The sequence below is a fragment of the Solanum stenotomum genome, chromosome 5, assembly GCF_019186545.1.
Source record: "Solanum stenotomum isolate F172 chromosome 5, ASM1918654v1, whole genome shotgun sequence".
NCBI classification, from domain to species: Eukaryota; Viridiplantae; Streptophyta; class Magnoliopsida; order Solanales; family Solanaceae; genus Solanum; species Solanum stenotomum.
In genome coordinates this window covers 4,977,491-4,999,360 of record NC_064286.1, presented here as the reverse complement: position 1 = coordinate 4,999,360, position 21,870 = coordinate 4,977,491, and the positions used below count along the sequence as shown (strand labels likewise).

The window sequence follows — 21,870 nt, the reverse complement described above, 5'->3', positions numbered from 1 at the left end:
TAATCCGGATAATTAGACATTTGATTGTTGATCCTTGTGTATATTAATTATTTGTAGACCTAGAACAAGCGGAAAGAATCTGAAAAGGGAAGATTCAAGTGACTTAGGGGATTCAAACTTGGATTCAAGGTAGGTGATGGTTGTGATTTCATGTTGGAGTGATATATATTTGTAATTGCTCATTATAATCATTGTATGTATGCGAATGTTGCATTATTGATCACCCTAATCGTAAATGAGGATACTTGAATAATTGTATGTCATGAATCACCTCTTGTTGTATGATTGTGAGAATATGCATTGTGATTGTGATTGTGATTTTTTGAATGGATCGGGTGTTATGTTCCGACACACTAACTTGGATCGGTTGCCACGTTTCGACATAAATATGGGATTGGTTGCCACGTTCTGGCATAAGTATGGGATCAGTTGCCACGTTCTGGCATAAACATTGGATCGAGTACCACGAACAGGTACATTAGCAGTTTGGGTATGGGTTCCATGAGAGGACCATTGAATTGTGTTGTGTATCTACTTGTGTTGATTACGTTCATATCTAATGGTGATTGAGGTTGAAAGACTGTTTGTTGCTCTAAAATGATAACCAAATTGTATATCTTGAAAATTGTGAAATGCTCTGTTGTTCGTAAGTGATGTTGATATTGTATATGTTTGGTATATGTCTGTTTTATAATGTTGTGGTTACTTGCATGTGTTTCACACCGCGTGATCCTACTAGTACACTATGGTTGTGTACTGATATTGCACTTGCTCTTTCTTTGTTGAGTACAGGGCATCTTCAAGTGGCTATTGACATACCTCGTTTAGAAGATCAATGATCGTTCGAATTCAAGGGTGAGCCAGTTCTTCCAGGCTGCCATGAGTTCTCTTTCTATTTATGTTACATTCCATACTTAGACTAGTTCTCTAGATTTCTTATGCTTAGTATGGGGTTGTACCCCTTCTTGTTTAGACTTATGGTTGAACCTTAGATGTTTTGGTACATTGACTTTTAGGTTCTAGGTATTACTTCCGCAATGTTAGTTTTGGTTGTTAGACTTTTGTTGCAGTTTATGGGAACTCCCTATCTTTTTCTTAGCATTTAAACTTGCTTTCGTACCTTAAATGCTTTAGTATTTGATTAAGTTGGTTAGCTAATTAGTATGAATGGTTCTCCCACCAGATGGTTAGTATGGGTGCCAATCACGGTGGTCTGGGTTGTGACAAAAACCAATCATTATAAAAGCAGATAAAAGTTTAAAAAATAAAAGATATTACAGTAATTATTTAGCGGTAATAATATAATATAATATAATAGTTATAACCAACATTAGGGGCGTAAGAACATGCAAGCCAGTAAAATGATACCGTATATACAAGTAAAATGATACACAGAGTGATTAAATAACATATTTTGGACACCCTTCATGTAATAGGTTGTTGTAGCCTATTGTTTTTGCACCTTTTTAATGGGTTTAAAACACCTTAAACGAGTTAGTGGTCGCATGTTCGAATCTCACCAGCAACAATTTTTTCCTTTTTTATAAAAAGATCTTTTGTTGTGCAATTTCTGGACACCCTTCGTGAAATTGCTGGCTTCGCCATTGACCAACATTCTATATAAACATCATTAAAAGCTTTAGCAATTCTCAATGTAATGACGTTACCTCAATTACTGCTAAAGATAATTAAAATACTAAATATTGTCATTAAGAAGAAATTTTTTCCCACTAAATATCTCTTTTATTACTGTGGGACGAAGTTTATCTTAAAGTACGTATGATGTTGACAACTTAAATGAATGTTAGATTAGGAATTTTGGATTTATTAGTTTTGTACTAGTCTAAAAATAATTTGATAATAGGACATACTAGATCCTATCTCATAAATTTAAATTAAATTAATAATACATGTAAAGTTTTTTGAACGACATAATTTTACAGAGAATTATAAAATATACACTTGATACTGAAGATATTATATACCATATATAGAGAAACTTATAGTATGTTCGGCCAATTTTAAAATTTTACTTATTTCAAATTATTAAAGTTTAAATATTAAATATATTTAAAACAAATATCATGCATTATATGTTATTGGTTTTCTTAAACCGAGTCTATCAAATGAAAAAAAAAATATAACAATAATTATTTTTAAAAAATAAATATAAATAGATAGACAGACCTTACACCTACCTCAAAGATAAAGAGAGTGTTTTCAATAGATCATCGACTTAAAGAAAATTAATCCAAGGCAATCTAAAAAAAAGTAACAGAAATACAAGAAAAATTAGATAGTAGCAATAAATAATACACAGTAAAAAGGCAACAACTACAAAATGATAGTTAAAGTACAAAACAAAAGTAGTAACAGATATTAAAAGACGAACAACTACCGGAGCAATCCTACAACTACTACCTATTACCCTTCTAACTTAATTCGTACTCTCTACAACCTTCTATCTAAAGTCATATCCTCAGCAAGCTGAAACCGTGTCATGTTATTTCTAATCATCTTCCCCTCTATGTTTCTTTAGTCTACCTCTGTCTCTCTTGAAACCATCTTGATTAGCATCTCACTCGTTGCACTGGGGCATCTGTACATCTTCTCCTCATATGTCCAAATCATCTCAATCATTGCGTTCAATCTCTTGTCCTCCATCAAAACCACTCACAGTTTGTCTCAAATATCCTCATTACTAATTTCTTTTCTCCTAATATGCTCATACATTTATTGCAATATCCTCATTTCTTTAACTTTTAACTTCTTAATATGAGAGTATTTTGTTCCCGATGTAGTTAACAATTAAAATAAAATTCTTTGTTTTGATTGTTACCAGAAATTTTTCTAGTTATTGTTCATTAGTAAAAAAGTTTTCAAAAGGCTATAAGTTATCTCATTCTTCTGTCCTTAACAAGAAATGTTAGGATTCAATTTTTTTTCTAGGAGAGCAATTTCCTTCTTAATGAGCCTTGAGTTAGTATAAGTTTAAATTAGTCAGAACTCTAAAAGAACATTGGAATTGATCAGAAGTAATTAAAAAGTAATCAAAAGAACGCACAATAGCAATCTTTTATCATTTAAAAATAATTGGTTTAAAACTAAAAATTTACAATTTAATATTTAAATACAAAAATATAATATGAAATTAATGATATTAATAAATATCAAATTTTGTATAGAATATATTGTAATCCTTACCAAATTTGGAGAGTATGTTTCTAAAATTAGTTGACTTAACTATGGTTATGATATTTGCTAATATAATATAATCTTGACCTTTAATCTTTAAATATGACACATATCTTTAATCTAGACGTGCACTTGACGAAATGGAGGGAAGGGAATCAGAGATAATGGAGGGGAGCCGGATCCATATAATATGGGTTGGACATTGATCATCAGAACCCACCCCCCAAAAAAAAAAAGAGAAAAGAAAAGAAATTGAAGGATTGTTTACTCCAATTATTCAATCAATTTGCTTTGGTTTTTGGCAAGATTCGAAGAATCAATAAAAGGAAAGGATTCCAATATTATTAGAGAATCGAGAGAAAAGCTTTTCCCAATTATGTTCCATCACAAACAATTCTGTGTATAATTGATAGTATTATTTTGTTTTGTACCATATGAAATGGTTATCTTAAAGTATAATAGTTACTACTATATATTGTTAATTAGTAAATTTTTATAAAATTATGTGTATTTGAAAATTTGTAATCATTAATATTTATAAAAAAGTATACGGAGATATGTAATTTATTAATGCATTGCCTCTGAATATTTCAATATCTTATTTTATGAACTATGATTTGTTCATTTGGTAAAATTATATATAAATTAGGAAATTTCGATAGTTTACATAAATGGTGAGGTTTTCATGTTTACAAGAGAAAATGCAATTTAAAACTTATTGTTGAATACTAAATGTTTATGAAATTGTAAGTATCTAAAAGTTTGTAATAACACATGTATTTATGAAAGAAACAAAGAAATATGTTATTTAATTTATCAATGCAATATTTTNTATTCCTTTGGTAAAATTGTATATAAATTAGGAAAATTTCGATAGTTTACATAAATGGTGAGGTTTTCATGTTTACAAGAGAAAATGCAATTTAAAACTTATTGTTGAATACTAAATGTTTATGAAATTATAAGTATCTAAAAGTTTGTAATAACACACATTTATTTATGAAAGAAACAAAGAAATATGTTATTTAATTTATCAATGTAATATTTTAAGATTTTTCAATATCTTATTTATGAATTATAATTTGCTCATTGATAAAATTGTATAAGATTTTGAAATTTTTTTACAACTCATAAACTTCTCATAGTTACAATAAAAAATACAACATGAAAAATTGAAATTTTATATTCAAATAAAATTTTTAATTTCAAATCAAACTGATTTTAAATCCGACAAAATAGGCCTAAATATCTCACACAAATACAAAGGCGTTTAAAACATGTCAACAAAATTACATTACTTTTTATTCAAAAGAATTTGTTACTAATATAAAAAAGAGAGTATTTTATTTCTTGTCTCGTTTTTTGTGTTGGCCTAAGTTAACCAATTTTAAATGTAAAATATTTCTGAATTTTTAAATTGCCATTTTAAAAATAAATAGATTAAGATTAAAAACGTGGGAAGGTGAAATTAATGTGCTTTATGTATAGTTACCAAAAAAAGAGTGTTCTATACTATGGTAGGTGAAGGATAATTAAGCACGATAATGTTTTCATTTATAAAGTTCTCAAAACATAAGTTTATGGGTGTGTTCGATAAATGAAAGGTAATTTAATAGTTGTTGAATTTATATAAATTCGTAAATGATCTTCTAGATCTGTCTTTATATAAAAAATAATGTAATTACTTCCCCATTTCAAGTGATTTTTTAGCACTTTCTAATTTATTAGCTAAATAGTATTTTTTTTTAAAATCAAGAAGATATTAAAAATATTCTACAATTATCATTGTTTAATAAATGTTAAATAAATTTCTAAAAAGTATTTCATTTTTTTTTTCATTTTTCTGTGCATAATAATATACATTAAAGGGACCTTTGATAAAAAATTTATTAAATTTATATTATTAAGTTTTTTTTAGTGAATGTGTTAAATTCTTTAAAAATACTTTAAAAGGAAATAGAGGGAATACGAAATATTTGGTAAAAAGATTTTCTACTTTATGCTATATTTCAAAAGTTTCCAAAAGTAATAATAATAAAAGAAATAAAACCATAAAAGAAAGAAAGAAACAAAAGTATAAAACAAAACATTCATCAATGATTGAAATAGACATGCACTAATTAACATTAAATCTTCAAAACTCTCGTCTTATTTACACACACAAATCATATAATTTAATATACTTGATCATCAATTAATAACAATATGTAATTTAAAATTTTAAATTGTTATATTTTGACCATAATTGAATATATTACCTTTAAATATGAAGTAAATGTATCAATTTTACATATCATGAATGATTAAATAGTTAATAATTTATAAATATTCGTAAGTAAGGAAGTTAAAAATGTAACTTAATGTGTCTAATTTAAGGGACCAAAAATACTAGTAAATCAAATTGTCTAATCAGTCAAAAGACATAGTTGCCCTTGTTATAGAAGCCTATAGGTGGACGTTCGGTTCGGTTTAATCAAATTTTGGTTTGGTTCTTCGATATTCGATTTTAGAAAAGTGTGCACCATATTTCAAACCAAACTAGATTAGTTCGGTTCGGTTTTTTCTACTTCGGTTCGGTTTAGTTCAATGTTTTTAAATCGATTTTTCGATGTGAATAAAAATAAAGAGAGAATATGATAAAGTAACAATTGTTGTTCACTTCACACTTCAAACTTCAAAATAACAACTAACAGTCTAACAATCAAAAGTAATAACATCAAAATAGTTTTGTTTAGGCTGTGTGCCCTTTACTGTTTTGAAGTGTAAATGATAAAGTGTGCCCTTCATTGTTTTGAAGTGTAGATGATAAAGTGTGCCCTTTACTGTTTTGTTTAGGCTCCAAAATTTAAAATTGAAATGGACCAGGTAAATATTTTGAGTCAAAATATATAAGTATTATTAAATAATATAATTTAAATGTTTTTAAATTTATTTAATAAAGCTTCGGTTCTTCAGTGCACCGTAGTTTTGGGACCCTTACACCGAACTCCGAACCGAAGAATCAAAATTTCAAAATAAAAGAATTAACACCGAACCGAAACACTGAAGAACCAAAATAATTCGGCTCAATATAATTTTTTAATTTTTTGATATTTATGCCCACCCCTAGAAGCCTAACATATTTTTACAAGCCTATGAAAATGAACGAGCTATAATATAACTAGAGTCAATAGAAAAATTTATATTGATCCAATATGATTTATGAGTAATTTTCAAATATTTTATACATAACATTAAATTTTGTCAGTTTGTCATAATTTGTGTGATACTGCTATTAAACTTGAAACCATAACAATTGAAAAGAGTTCGTAAGTTTGACCAACATAATAACTATAGATTGAATATAGGGTAAAATCTTATTGATTTATTATAATTTTCACGTCATAATTATCAATATTGTTTTACTATATTTGACACTCAACTAAGGGCATCTCCAACCTTAAGGATATTTTAATTTCAAATTTTATCATTAAACATAAGAAAAATAATTTGCAAATAACTTTTAAATACCAATACAAAAAAGAATATATTTATGTAAACCCCTTCTCTTCTGTATATCGTTATTTCTTATTTTCTGTTCGATATTTATAATTTAAATTCATATTAAATATTATAATGCTTCCAAATAAAAATAAATATTTTTATATAAAAAAAAAGTTAAATTTAAAACCTTCAATTATAAATTTTAAAATAGACTTATCATTGTATATCAATACTTATGATGGATTCCTTTCCTTTTAACGAGTCTTGATCACACTCATTAGTCATAAGTCGTTATTATCCGAACAACACTCTCTTGTCATAACGAGTCGTACTCATCATCCCTTTATATTAGAAAGAGTCTAATAAAATTTTATCTCACCACCTTAATTTCCGCTGTTTTCTTCGCGTCACACAAATGTCTTCCTATAGTCCAAACTTTTTCTCATTTTCTTCTTAAATCTGTTTGCCGGAACTCGTGGGTAATATTTTTGCTTTGTGGGGTTGTGTTAATTTCTCCGAAAATCAAAGAAAAGTCTCTGTTTTTTCTTGGGTTTGAGTAATCTTGAAAAGTTTTAGCTGAAATTACTGTTAATTTTAGCTTGTGGGTTTTGACTGTTGTCAGAAAATCTCGCCGGAATCATCGGTTTCCGGTCACCGGAAGCATAAAAATCAAAACTTTATGTTTTGTTTTTCCATATATAATACATAAAATCCCGTTTTTACCTCCCCTCTTCTCTTACCCTGTTTTTTTTTTTTTTTTGTCTCTGTTTCATTCTTTGGTGAGAGAGAAAGAGAGAAATTCTGTTTTTTTTTCTTTTATTTTTTTCTCAATTTCTCTCTTTTTTGTGTTTTTCTTTTGTATAATTAATGACAAAGGAAAAGGGTTCAATGCAATCAAATCTTGATTGTTTTCTTAATTGTACAACCCCATTAGTCCCATCTCAGTTTCTAGCCAAGGTTTGTTTTTTATTTGATAAATTTTATTTCTTGATTGTGTGTATAATTTTGTGTTTATATGATTATTATTTTTTTGGTTTTTGTTCGTGTAGAGTGAGATTAGAAACCTGAATAGGCTATGGCATCCATGGGAAAGGGAAAAGGTGGAATATTTCAAGTTGGCTGATCTTTGGAATTGTTTTGATGAATGGAGTGCTTATGGGGCTGGAATACCTATTAGATTGGATACAGGGGAAACTTTGGTTCAATATTATGTTCCTTATCTTTCAGCAATTCAAATCTTTACCAGCACTTCACCTGCAAACTTTTTAAGGTATATTCCTTTTGGTTACATTCTTGTTTTATCTCAATTTGATCATAACACTAGAGTTTGGTTGTTGTTTGGGGGTGGGGGGTGAGGGGGTTGTTGCTTCTTTGAATGTTTTTCTAAGAATTGGAAAGCTTGATCAGGGACGGAGTCAGGTGGGGCCGAGGGGATTTATCTGATTTTTTTATATAAATATAGTAGATGTGAACCCCTAGGTGAAAATCCTAGCTCCGCCGGTTAATGCTTATGAACTATGTTGAACTGGTCAAAAATTGGAAAAGGTGGTTTCTTGATTACTGTTGAAGTTTACATTGGTTTTTGAATTGTTGTTTATTTTGGTGATCGTGTGTTTCTTGAAGTTTAGTCCTTCATAAGTTTGTTGATGTAGCACTAGAATTTGGTTTGGATTGGGGGTGGGGGTGGGGGAGGTGGGGGATGGGGGGTGTTCTTGCTTTTTTTAATATATTTCTAAAAGTTGGAAGGTTGAATGTTTATGCACTATGTTGAGCTGGTCAAAATTTGTAAAGGTGGTTTCTTGCTTTCTGTTGAAGTTACACTGGTTTTAGAATTGTTGCCTTTTTTTTTGGTGATCATGTGTTTCCTGAAGTTGACTCCTTCATTAGTTTGTTGATTACTTGGTGAACCAACTAAGGTCAATAATGGTTATGCAGAAGAATGAACAGGTAACTGACACTGTTATAACATGTCAAATTACAATGATTTTGTAAAAATGTTTGTTTCTTTTAGGGAGGAGGCCGAATCTGTTTGCGAGATGAGGGATTCTTTCAGCGATTCGTTAAGTGACGAGAGTGAGAATGAAAAGCTATCGAGGTGGGACGGATGCTCCTCTGAGGAAGGTGTAGTTGAACAAGATAGCTTAAGCAGAACGAATGATAGATTGGGCTACCTATATTTTCAGTATTTCGAGAGATGTACTCCATATGGAAGAGTTCCTCTAATGGATAAGGTATCATCTTTACCAAATCATATCATTTTTTTTAGGCGATAAAGAAATCTATATTGAGTTATGGATTGTTACCATGTTAGGTGTTAGTTACTTTTCTCGCTTCTTATAATGTACTTTGGGAAATTTTGTGGTAGAATTAGATAAGTTTGTTGTAGTTCATAATGTAGAATGTTGCAGTTTCTTCTGCCTCTTAATTTTCTTCCTTTGAGCCATTAAATTACAGCCTATAAATAGTAGGCATAAAATGGAATATTTGTTTGAATTGGTATAATCAACTAATGTACGCCCTTTTATGCAGTTTTTTCCTGAAACCATCAGTAGCATAATATCATATCATCTGATATATAATTAGAAGCATATGTTCTTTCTTTATGAAGTTAGATTAATGTAATGCTATTTTATGATGATGAGAGTATTAATTCCATGTGAAATATGTGGTTTGTATGTTTAAGAATATGTTTCTTTCTTTTGATTGACGTGAGTCTTAACACCAGCTCATGCTACCTTTCAGATTAATGGCTTTGCTGAAAGATACCCTGGACTAATGTCATTGAGAAGTGTAGATCTTTCGCCGGCTAGTTGGATGGCAGTTGCTTGGTATAGCAGCCTTTACTCTCTGTTTGCAACTTATGATCTTGGAATCTGTCGTTAATCTGTACGACTTTATCAAATTGAAGTGATTTAGATGCATTAAACTATGTTTCCATCCAAGTACTTATATAAGGTGACGTAAAATTTTATATTTACCTTCCGTTAGTGGCCAAGAAGAATCAGGAGATCATGTTTTCTCTGTAGCATATCCTACATGATACCATGTCATTGATGCTTTATTCTTTTATTGTTTCTGTCTTGCTTCTTTCTTTGTAACCATCAAATATGGAAAAGGGAATAAAGGAATGATCGGGTCACTAACTTTATTGAGGTGAAAAAATGTAGGTATCCGATATATCACATTCCCATGGGGAAAACCATTAAGGACTTATCGACGTGCTTTCTCACTTTCCACACCCTTTCTTCTTCTTTTCAAGGTATTATTCCTTTTGTCCTTTGAACAAGTGAATTCACCATTGCTTATATTCCCTTTCAATTCCAAGCTTTTATTCTTTACTCTACTAGTGTCTATTCGGAATATTCTTTACTCCATATTCTTCATTTCTTGTCCAGATATGGACCTTGAAGATGACATGGAGAATGGTAGTAGGAAAAGAAAGGAAGGGGAGAGCATCTCTCTCCCACCTTTCGGTTTGGCCACTTACAAGATGCAGGGTGACGTGTGGATTTCTGATAGAAGCGGAAGGGACCAAGAAAGGCTGATGTCACTTTTTAGCGTGGCTGATTCTTGGCTAAAACAGTTGGGGGTTCAGCACCATGACTTCAACTACATGAGTATTCGTCGTGGTTGATGAAAAACTTGAATGATGAAATCATCTTTGCACGCTAACAATGGAATTGACTACCGGAAAATCCTTTTCTACTTTGGAATCTTGTTTTGTCACTTGAAAGCATGATCAGCCTTTGAACTGAGAATTGTCAATGCATCTTATGTAAAGGCATTAGGCTTTTATGCAGTCCCTTCCTTTTCCTAAGTCGAGGATCACAGTAATCTTATGCTTGTGATTTCTGTGACTACTTTTTTGTATAGGAACGAGCCTAGCTTTTACGCGATAAAACTTGATATGAAGCATGAGACGAGCTGTAGTGGCTCGTTGTAACTGTGGACTAAATCGGGGAACATGATCATCGGATGTCAATGAAGTCCTTTCTCTTGAATGCAGTTCTTGCAACCCTTCATTTGTTTAGTTCTTGTGCTTTGTAAAATTGTTATGCTAAATATGTGATGTTTATACAGAGAAAGAACTAATCTATTACTCTAGTAGTTGATCTAATTTCAATGCAGACAAATTGCAAGAAAAGATAACACTATGAAAAATCATGGTTCAAATCCTATTTACACATGCCTAAACATTGTTGGGAGTGGTGTAGTAAGTATTCATTCATCCTTAATCACTAGTCTCAAGTTCGAGCCTCAGGTATGTAGTCATATTTATTAGAGAGTATTGACCCTCCAATGTGGAACTTCCTAGAATAGATTTGAATTAGAGTCGAGTTTCAATTCATCCTTAATTAGAGTCTTGGATTTGAGCCTTAGATATGGAATTGTCTTTATTAGAGAGGATTTACCCTTCAATGTAGAACTTCCAAGCATAAATTTGCAATTAGTCGCGTTTCATTTCATTCTTAATCGGTGGTCTCAAGTTGAAGCCTTAGGAATGTAGTCGTCTTTGTTAGGGATTGTTTCTTTTCAACGTTGGACTTCCCAACGTAAATTCGAATTTAGTTGAGTTTCAATTCATCCTTATTCAAAAGTTTCAGGTTTGAGCCTTAAGTATGAAATCATTTTTGTTAGGGAGTGTTTCTCTTTAATGTAGGACTTCCTAATATAATTCGAATTAAGTCGAATTTCAGTTCATCCTTAATAAGAAATCTCGAGTTTCTGTCTTAGGTATGAAGTCATCTTTGTCAGAGAGTGTGTCTCTTCAATGTAGGACTTTCACACGTAAATGCGAATTTAGTTGGATGTCAATGCGAATACCAAATATTAGTAAAAAACCCAAAAGACAAGTACCACAAATTTTAATGAAATAATTGATGTGCGCACAAGTTGACTCGACCGATACCGGTATTCACATTGAATGAGTTAGTTGATACTTTAATTGATCTCCCTAAAAGTCTAAAACCTTATGTGGGCTCCTCTTTGCAAATTGCAATAAATAATTCAAACTTGAATGAAGTAATAGAATGTTGGTTATATACTCTATAGAGTTGAAAAAGTATTTTTAAATTGTCCAATTATAAGGTAGGGATAATATTATGTACACTATTTTTCTTATATAATTATTATTAAATATATTATTGTTATAATTGTGTGAATTGAAATAAAAATCTAGACATAAGTTTGCTAGGGGGGGAGGTTTATTTTTAATTATTTGCTATTTAAAGTTTGTTGATCTGATCAATTCAGCTTCACACACAAAACAAAAATGGAGATCAATGAAAGTGATACTATAACAAATAAATAATTTAGCAGTAATAATATAATTGCAGATATATTATAAATATGAATATCTATAATCAACATTCTATATAAATACTGTTAAAATTTTTAGTGATTTTAACTACAATGATATTAATTATCGTTAAATATTTTTGTAACAATAAATATTGTTGTTAAAAAAATAATCTACTACCACTAAATATATATTTTGTTTAGTGTTAACATAAGAGTTCTTAGAAATTAATACAAAAAATCTTCTTAGGACATTATCTTATGTTCACATGAAATTATTTCCTCTTTACTCTCATACAACTAGTGGCAAAAACAGATGCACATTGTCAACAAAACTGTCAAATCATAAATGGTGATTGTAATAAGATGGATAAGATTTTTTTAATTTTTAATTAGAGACTTTAAGTCTGAATCTTTGCTATATATATATTTTTTTTGTGGGGAAACAAAAATTCTTATAAATAAATTTCACACTGCATGAACTTATATTAGCGATCAATACTAAAAAAAAAAAAAACATCACATCACTGATTTATAGAGTAGAAAAGATATACTACCATCTGTAGTCCATTTTTAAGTGTCCTTTTAGTCAAATAAATTTGGTCCAAAATAAAGTACTCATCACTTTTAAAAAATTAAAAAGCATTAATACTTTTTCCCCCCAAATTTTACCTTGGTCTAATTAATAATTTATACAATATTCCAAAAATCTTCTCAACAGTATTCACTCTTTTTTTTTAAACCTTAAACAATATTTAAAGTTATCTTATTTTGCATTTCTTTAAATTGTCTTTTTTTTATAGCTTAAACTCGTAATCTATAATTACTTAAGAATAATTTTATCAATCACGTTAAAATTATTTTTTCACTAACTTAATGCATCAAACTGCTTTTTTATTTATTTAAAACTATTTAAAATGGACATGAGGAAACATGTAGTTTAGTACACTATTTTAAAACTATGTGCTTGTACTAAATTTTTATCTCTTGTAATAAAATACTACTAGGTGCTCACTTACATTCTTAAATTATCTCACTACACAAGTCATGATTTGGAAAAAAAAAAAATAAAGAGAGAATTTTTTTAGGGAAAATACAAAAATGTCCAAAATGAGAGATAGATTCTAGCCATCAGTGGTTGGATTAGCCTTCGGACTTTTTTTTTTCTGTTTTTATTGAGAAAAAAGAGATCTAACTAAAGTTGAACATTCATCATTATCATGATGATGCGATTGAATATTTATCGATCCAACATCCGACCAATCAAATATATTCTTGAGTTCGATTTTAATTTATAAGTAATTTTCTTCTCGAAAGAGAAATAGTTATTAGGTCAAGAATGAAATGTGAAGAAAAAAGACAAACAATTAGTGGGAATCATCCGTTGTCGGTCCATATTGGATAGTTTACTCAACTAATCTCGTCTTCACATCCTCTAATCCTTAATCTATCGTTTAACTTTAATATACTAAATATTTAACAATCAACACAGACCCAACAAATTAGATTAAAAGTGGTCTTATATTTTTTTTCTGTCTTGGTTTACTTAACACACTTATCTTTTTAGTCTATTTTTACAAAAAAAACGTCTCAAATTCTTATTTGATAAATATTTAGTAATGTTATCAATATTTTGATGTAGAAGTTAAAACTCAACTATAAGTGAAAAATCATTTGTAAAACACATTTAAAGTATAATCATTGATATTTCAAAAATATCCTCGACATATAACAAATATATCAACAAAGAGGTTTAAAATTACAAAAATGTTCTCAACATAACGCAGACACATCGATAGAGAGGCGAAGTCATTCAACACTTTAAGAGTTAGGTTTCGACTTTTTGCGTCCATTAATTATCTTGGACTTTTACCTAATATTTTGTTCCTAGGATGATGTACAAACTACAAAGCAGTATTAATCAAGAACTTAATTGTGTGTCCAATTTATTAACCTTGACTTGTTGAGCATAAGAAAGGTCCACTTTGCAAAATTATGCCCCTAATTAACGAATGAAAGCTCATAATCTAGTGTTGTGTATGAAAGTTTGAAATAATTCAAATTCGTTATTATAAGACTCATTTTTTACGACAATATTTTCAGTATAGTTTTTTTCATTTTCAAAAGTTTGAGGTACCAATAATGCTACTATTATATTCTTACAACAATAATATATTCGATATAATTTCATAAGTGAGACCTAAGCAAAATAAATAACCTTTTTTCCTATCTTATAAAGGTAAAATGTTATTTTTCGATAGATCCTCAACTCAAGTATAACATAATAAAATTATATATATAGATGAATTTCATTTTTGGAGACAAAAAACATCATGTTATCTTAAAAGCACAACTACTAACCATATGACAATTGGAGAAATTTTAGGCAAATTCCCAACAAACAACTTATATCTACACATGGGGCATGTTGTTGCATTTTCAAGTAGAATTCAATTTAATTTCTAGAAGTGAGACTGAAAAAATTTCTACATTATCAAGTCATTTAAAAAGATAATTATTGATATTCGTTCATATAATAACTTGATATTAATAAATTAAGTTTTATAGTATAACAAGTTAAAATACATTAATAAAAAGATTATACGATCGATTTTTCTGGTCCAATGACATGACAACATTATGTTTGTAGAAATTCCAATAAAGTTTGGTATTTAATCCATCACTAATTGCTAAGAATTTTCCACACAGTGACTTTTTGGATGTGTTAGGCATCATCACACTGGCTAATTTATTAATAGTTTACTAAATTTGTAAATGCAACGTATTACAAATGCAGAAAGTGGTTAGATTTGCAAAATGATCTATGAATGAAAAGTAAAAGCAAAACATGCCACATGTCACTTCCCTATTGGATCATCAGAAAGTTTTAGTAGCTCAGTTGATTGACGGAAGGTTTGATTCCCCAAAAACTTAGCAACGACTTCTTTTGTCTATTCAATAACGTTTAAGTTGAAATTGATCATATGAATCTTCATTGTCTATATCGTTGTATTTAAACTAATCTCAATCCAATATTATACAAAACTAAATTAAGAATAAAAGTTAAAAAAAAACACTACAATTTTTCTATATTTCATATTGAGTTGCCAAAACCATCACCTTTTGTACAAAACTCTTCAGGTTTTGGCTATATCTAAATCATTTTATAACACTGCCTATCTTTTAACTTATGTTGCTCGGATACTACAAAAATGTTGTCGTATCATCCTTTCCGACACACACCACCTGTCGACATTATTGAAGAATCCGGGGAACAAGAAGTGTGTTTACTTACTATATCAGGTTGAATGCTGGCAGATCTTCTATTCTTTGTATATCATCTAATGATAGTTCCCTCTCTAACTGCATCCTCGTCGCTTGCAAAACGTTCTGATGGAATGAGACACAAAAACAGTTTAGTAGAAAACATAGAATAGAGTGTAAGCTACAAATTCATCTAGATAACAACAGATCAAACTGCTCGTTTCGTTTTCATATGCCTTGTTTCATCGGAGCCCTTTTCTTTTGCTTGTGTTCGATTAGAAAATAATCAGCATTAACATTTTCTAAAATCACACACGTTGATCTTAATCCATAAGCTCGTGACATGCTCCTCATATGGTCAACATAGCCTATGTGTTACTTACTGAGAGAGATGTGCGCGCACACATACATACAAAGATAGATAGACAGAGAGAGAGAGAGTGTGTGTGTGTACATTAAACTCCATGTATGAAGCACGCATAGCCAGCCACTGAGCATCCATCATTGCAAATGCTATACAGTATAGAACATCAAACGCCTCGTCATCTTCTGCAGGGTTTTTTTTTTCAGAAAGCAAAGTTCATCTAAATAGAACAGTGATTCACAAGTACTTCAATTAATTTTCTGGCTTACCTCCTATCAACTTAACAAAATTTAATCCTGGAAGACACTTTGGTTTTTCTGCAAGAGAAAAAGAAGTATTAATGTCTGTTCAGTTATGCTAAAATGCCGACGGTTTTTAAATTCCAAGCATAATCATAATGATCACCAGCTGAAAACTACTTTACATACTAGTAGAGAAAACGAAAACTCAAAGAAAAACCAGCCATAAATCAGTGCAGAAAAAAAGAAGATAAGATGATAAATATTGATATCTGAAAGCAGAAGAGATGGTCTATGTTGCTTGTACTCTCCAAAAATGTTGTTGGGTGTGAGTCAAATCCTTCAAAAGTAATGCATTTTCGCAGGATCCGATACGAGTGCAACAACATTTTGGAGAGTACAAGCAACATAGGAGATGATATTTAGTAAGTACGAATTACTCCCTCCATTTAAATTTGTTTGTCTTACTCTCCTTTTAGTCTGTTAGGGACATTTTGATACATTCTACATATCTTTACTTTCTTAAACATCGTGTCAAGTCAAGACCAGACAAACAAATTGAAATGGAGGGAGTACTTAAAAATTAAGAGAATCTTCAGTAGAATTGTCAATGTTTAGCGTTTTTGAAAATCATTCCAATGAGCAGTTACACAAATTTGCAGCACACTATTCACCTGAGAATAAGTCGAGCATCTGAATCAACATGAATGTAACATTAATCCCAGCAACTGCAAATGGATACTCCCACGTTGCTCTCAATCCACTTTGCTTGAAAAGCAACCTATGAAAACAAGCCTTGATTTTGAATATCCACAATTAGTAATGTTATTATGTGACAATCATACTACGAACACCTAAAGAGAACACCAATTTTACTGAGCAACTTAAGCTTTTTGCAGAACAGCCGAACAATCATACCGGATATCTTGTTGCAAAATACAGCAAATTCTCGAGCGAAATAAATCCACAACCCCTGCAACAAGAAGATTTTACAAATGAGATAAATATCTCACTATCTCAGTATTACTTTACATTGGTTAAAAGTGAACAAGACGATGAATCACTTTTCTCTAATCCTTAGTTATCTACTCATTGTTATAGAAATGCAATTAGACAAGCGTTGCAAATGAATAGTTGGATACCTTCTTCTCTAGAGATGAAAAAGAAACACTACTCATGATAATTAATACAGTTGAAAAACATAAACGATCTCCTCCTTCCAAGAGGTCTTTACACATTTCTTGCTACGAAAAGCAACCAAAGTATCTACATGTCTTGACAGAACATTTAACATCTTAAAGGGTGAACTTGACCTGAAGTCAGTTGATGGGTTTGCTCCTTGCCAGCCCATATCTTTCCATTGCTCGGAGATCAAGCTTTTAAGCTTAACATTTGGAAATGCTGCATTCCATAAATCTCGAAGAGCTTCCTGAAAATTGGAGTTAGTTATGTTCTAAAATACAGGTTGTAGCCAGAAAAACATAAATGAGATTATAATTCAAAAGAGATGCAGGTACAGATAGAAACAAAATCAGAAGAAAAATGCTGAGGTACAATCTTTTTCAACTTTTATAAACTAAGTTACTACTCTGATATGATCATAAATACTGATATTATCGTTAAGATAAAATGTAATAACATAGAGACGTCGGTGCTTTCCATGAAATTAGAGAGACAGAATGTTTACGTGATTTCTTACAAAATTTCAGCATATTGAATTAATGAGAGTGCCTATGGACCATGCAAATTTTAGATTTGTTTCGAGAACTAGTGCATAGCTTGTTTCGGTCTGCAATATCACTAGTTATCTGAAAACATTTGTCCAGCATAATACTTGTAACCGATAGTAGAACACCAATCAGACCGGATTAGAACTTCATAATTCCTATGACTGGACAAAACGGTTATGGGAATTTTACTAGTATAACATAATTCTTTATCATTCTGAAAAATACGTCTATCGAGTATAAACGATTTTCATATGAAGTGTACACAACTACATATCATTTTAAAACAATATGATAGATAACTTGGATCAATAAATATAGTACTCCAAGCCCCTTATGAAAAAATGCCTCTACGTGACGGTAGCAATTGCAATTTCACTATCTTTAAAATATTGTTTTATGGTAACTAAACCAAAATTAGCACAATATAAAAATAGAACAAGCATTTTGGAAATACTTGATGATCTAGGCGTGCTTCGTCAAAAGGTACTCCTAGCCGTTCTTGAAGCCCGTGTAAGCTTTGTTCCTGGCAGAAATTAAATATACATGCAAAAATTAACAATGTTAAGAAGGTATAAATTACAATGGTAAGTAAAATAAAATTTCCAAAACAGTCTCAACAAATTTCTACCAACAGAAAGAACCACTTAACAAAGGAACTGATTCAACCAGATAGGACACGAAACAGAGGTAAGATAACCTCAAATGCCAATATGGTTCTCTGGTTTACCTGATGAGGAGTTAAAGGGTAGTTAAGATATTTATCGCTTCCAAGTCGTTTATTGCTCGAGCGGTTGAAGATTCCTCCTATCCATGCTCGTGGTCCAACCATAGCATTAGCTACAGCCATCAAAGTCTGATAAGTGAAATGAACAAATAACAATGGAAATGTACACATATCGCTTTATATATTAAGTAAAAGGAACAACAGCCCTAACAAAAAAGAATCTAAGAGGTGCTTCTTGAAGTTTATATTAAAGTGCTTCTTTTCACTATGCTTCACGTTGTAGTTTACTCCATGGACTAGTCTATCATATACCATGCTCATTGGCTTATCCTAATTAGGCCGTATACTTGCCCCGTTGTGCTTATCCAGCCTCTACAACTAAAATATGAAGACTTCTTTCTGGATAGTGATACTGGTGATGGAAGATGCTCAGCCTCACATATATATAGCGAAAAAGAGACTTGACGTCCAGAGTGTTTTGTTGTAAAAAAATTACGGCACATGGCTTTTCAAAAATAAACAATTTGTATTTGGACCATCCCGAAAATTGCAGTGTATAAGAAGCACAGACATTATAAAATCACATATTTGTTGTACTATGAATTTCACAAAAATAGAAAGATTGAAATATTAAAATACACTCCAGTTGCACTACCTAGGAGAAACTTTTCCGAACAGTAGGCAAAGATAATACAGATGCAGACACCATCAATGAAATCATTTAGGTGGTAACTTAGAAAAATAATATGCACTCACTAAAGCACTGAGCAAACTGTGAAATTACGTGTGGAGGATTATGTGACCATGCTGGCTCCTCATCTAGCTTCTTTCTGTGCCAATTACTTTCATCTTCATCAGCCTGAATTCATACGTTCTGTGAGGTAAAATTAGAATAGAAGTGCATTCTGCTTTATTATAAATTGCTAATGGAAGTAAATGACACAACTAAATGAAAACATGACAGAATTCAACCATCTACTTTGGCTATCAAACTATGATTTCAGCAGAAAGTTGCAAGTTAATGCTCTTAAAGTCAACCTGTACAATTTGGGATGACAATTCAATCATCTAACCTAAGATCTATATCTTATACAATCTAATAGAATGATAAGTTGTTCTACAGTCAAAGTAGAACAAAAGTTTTAAGCACAGGACTTCAAGATCAAATCTTGCCTGATGAAATCTATACTTCAATTCCACATGGCCAAAGGATTCAAGAATGGCAGTGTGAACTGATGAAACCTATACTTCAGTCCTATCAACTATGCCTCACATTCATTAAAGGAAACTACTACACTTCAATCCCAAACTAGTTGGGGTGCGCTAATACAAATCATCAACATCCATTTCATTCAATTTGACCCGTTTCACTCCACTATGTTTGCACTTAACCAAGCTATAAACAACCAAACTTTCAGAAAACTGAAATGATGCCAAGAAAAAGAACAAGAAGAAAGAGGAAACATTGTAGATATCAAGATCAAATCTTTCCTAAGATAACCAAAACAACTCACACTGCCAACGAAATTCAAGAATGGCAGTGTGAACTGATAAAGCCTATCATTCAGTCTCATCAACCTGTTCTGTTCAACTACACTTGCATTCATTAATGAAAACCACTACATCTCAATCCCAAATTAGTCGGGTATACAAATACAAATCATCAACATCCCTTTTTGCTCAATTTGGCCAGTTCTGTTGAACTATACTTGCATAAATAAAGCCAAGCTACTAAATAGCCAAACGTTCAACCAAATACAAGGATTCTAAGAACATGAACTAGAAGAATGAGGATAAAAGAAGCTTACTTTGTAGTAGGAGGCACAAGAAAGAATGCATTGGCTACGCCTTAATCTCATTAGAAAGAAAAATTGTTGGGAGATCAAAAATTTTCCCAAAGTTTCAAACAGAAACAAAAAAAGGTTAAAGAAGAATGATAATAAACAGTTGTTCAAATAATTACACTAACCCATGCTTCCTTCTTATATTTTCAAACTATCATCATTTCAATTCTCACTCTTTACTTCCAACCACCAAAATTATGTAACCCCAAAAAGGGGAAATAAAGGAGAAATGTGGGATAATTACAAACAAATTAGAGATTAACACCACAATCAAAGGGAACTTTTGTTTAAGTGCCTTCATTACAGGTGCACAATTATGGAAAAAGTTGTTCTCAAAGGTAATCTAGATACTTCCTCTCTTTTTTTACATCCAACAAATAACATCATTACATACGACAAAAAGAATATAAAGTTTGCAAATTGCATGCACATACACAACAAGAAAAAGTGGGCACCACCTTTAATTAGCATATAATAAGAGAAGTTTCTGTTCTTGTTTCAACAGTTCTGGGTAATGATGACACCCCAAAAAAAAGACAAAGTTTGCAAATTTACAGCATACATATAAAAAAAATGTTCCACCCTTTATATATTAAGAGAAATATCAAATATCTGTTCTTGATTCAAACCCAAAAAAAGAGACAAAGTTTGCACATTTACAGCATACAATTGTGTAATTAGAGAAATTTGTGTTCTTGATTCAACTGTTCTGTGTAAGGGTGAAAACCCAAAAAAGACATAAAGTTTGCATCTTTACAGCATCCATGCAAAAAAAAAAGGTATCACCCTTTATATAATAAGAGAAATTTTTGTTCTTGAATCAATGGGAAATGATGAAAACCCCAAAAAGACATAAAGTTTGCACCTTTGGAGCTCACATAAAAAAAAAAGGGGGGCATGTACCTTTTATGGCATAGATAAAGGTAAATCCATGTTCTTGATTCAACTGTTGATGGCAGACAGCAGAAGTGATGGAGAAGAAGGGGGACATCAATGGAGAAATCAAGAAACACATTTTTGGCTTCCATAGCCAGACATGTTGCTAAAACATCGCCTAATTTATAGCTATTTTTGCAGATTAATTTACAAAAACACTTTTGCTAATCAAAGACTTGCCTTTAAAAAAAATGAAAAAAAAAATATAAATCATTCTTTTAAAAATCATTTAAATTAATTGAATGAGTTTTTAGGTATCAATTGTTGTGACTTGTGTCTTGATTTTCTAAAATTAAGTATTTTTTTATGTTATTCTTAATTGAGTGACTACGTGATTATCTCGTGTTATGAAAGGTACTTTTTAATGTATGTACTAGCATGATTAAAGTTATCAATTGCTCTTCAAAAAAAGTTTCATTGTATTTGTAGAATGTATTTTGGTAAGTATATATAATATTTTAGAAACTATGCAATGTATGTGATTTTTAATATATTAAATCAACCATTGTACTAATACACTATATTCAAAATTATTTCTTTTACACCCATCAAATGATCCCTTAGTACTTTTAGTTTAGAACTTCTATTTATATTTAAAATTTTATTTAAATATATAAATAATTAATCAAAAAGAACTTAAAATACCTTCAAACTATTGGAACTATTGGAAATAATATAAAATTATCCACCAATGAAATTCTTGATGCTTATGAACATGGACGCTAGAGCAAAAAAAAAGAAGAAGAAACAAAAGTGAGTCATCATTGAACAAAAACAGATCATCCAATGGTGA

General features: G+C 30.7%; 2 protein-coding genes across 8 annotated transcripts; one reads left to right on the top strand and one right to left on the bottom strand.

Moving 5' to 3' along the window:
- Positions 1-7,057: 7,057 nt before the first annotated feature.
- LOC125864535 (uncharacterized) lies at positions 7,058-10,679 on the top strand. Its single transcript, XM_049544552.1, has 6 exons — positions 7,058-7,635; positions 7,728-7,948; positions 8,690-8,909; positions 9,421-9,506; positions 9,846-9,937; positions 10,074-10,679. Exons 1-6 carry the CDS (start codon positions 7,546-7,548, stop codon positions 10,310-10,312), a joined length of 948 nt encoding a protein of 315 aa, XP_049400509.1. The 5' UTR covers positions 7,058-7,545; the 3' UTR covers positions 10,313-10,679.
- Positions 10,680-14,978: 4,299 nt separating this feature from the next.
- Positions 14,979-21,230, bottom strand: LOC125866320 (uncharacterized). 7 transcript variants are annotated; one of them, XM_049546669.1, is made up of 11 exons: positions 21,045-21,169; positions 20,802-20,850; positions 19,054-19,156; positions 18,301-18,410; positions 18,028-18,096; positions 17,157-17,272; positions 16,762-16,816; positions 16,518-16,638; positions 15,874-15,921; positions 15,695-15,789; positions 14,979-15,366 (listed from the first exon to the last, which is right to left on the bottom strand). In XM_049546669.1, the coding sequence occupies exons 1-11, from the start codon at positions 21,167-21,169 to the stop codon at positions 15,271-15,273; spliced, it is 987 nt and encodes a 328-aa protein (XP_049402626.1). In that variant the 3' UTR covers positions 14,979-15,270. The 7 variants fall into 7 exon arrangements, with proteins under 7 accessions (XP_049402626.1, XP_049402623.1, XP_049402624.1 ...); XM_049546666.1 differs by lacking the exon at positions 20,802-20,850 and having other exon boundaries at positions 21,045-21,230; XM_049546667.1 differs by lacking the exon at positions 20,802-20,850 and having other exon boundaries at positions 19,082-19,156; positions 21,045-21,230.
- Between the last annotated feature and the right edge of the window lie 640 nt (positions 21,231-21,870).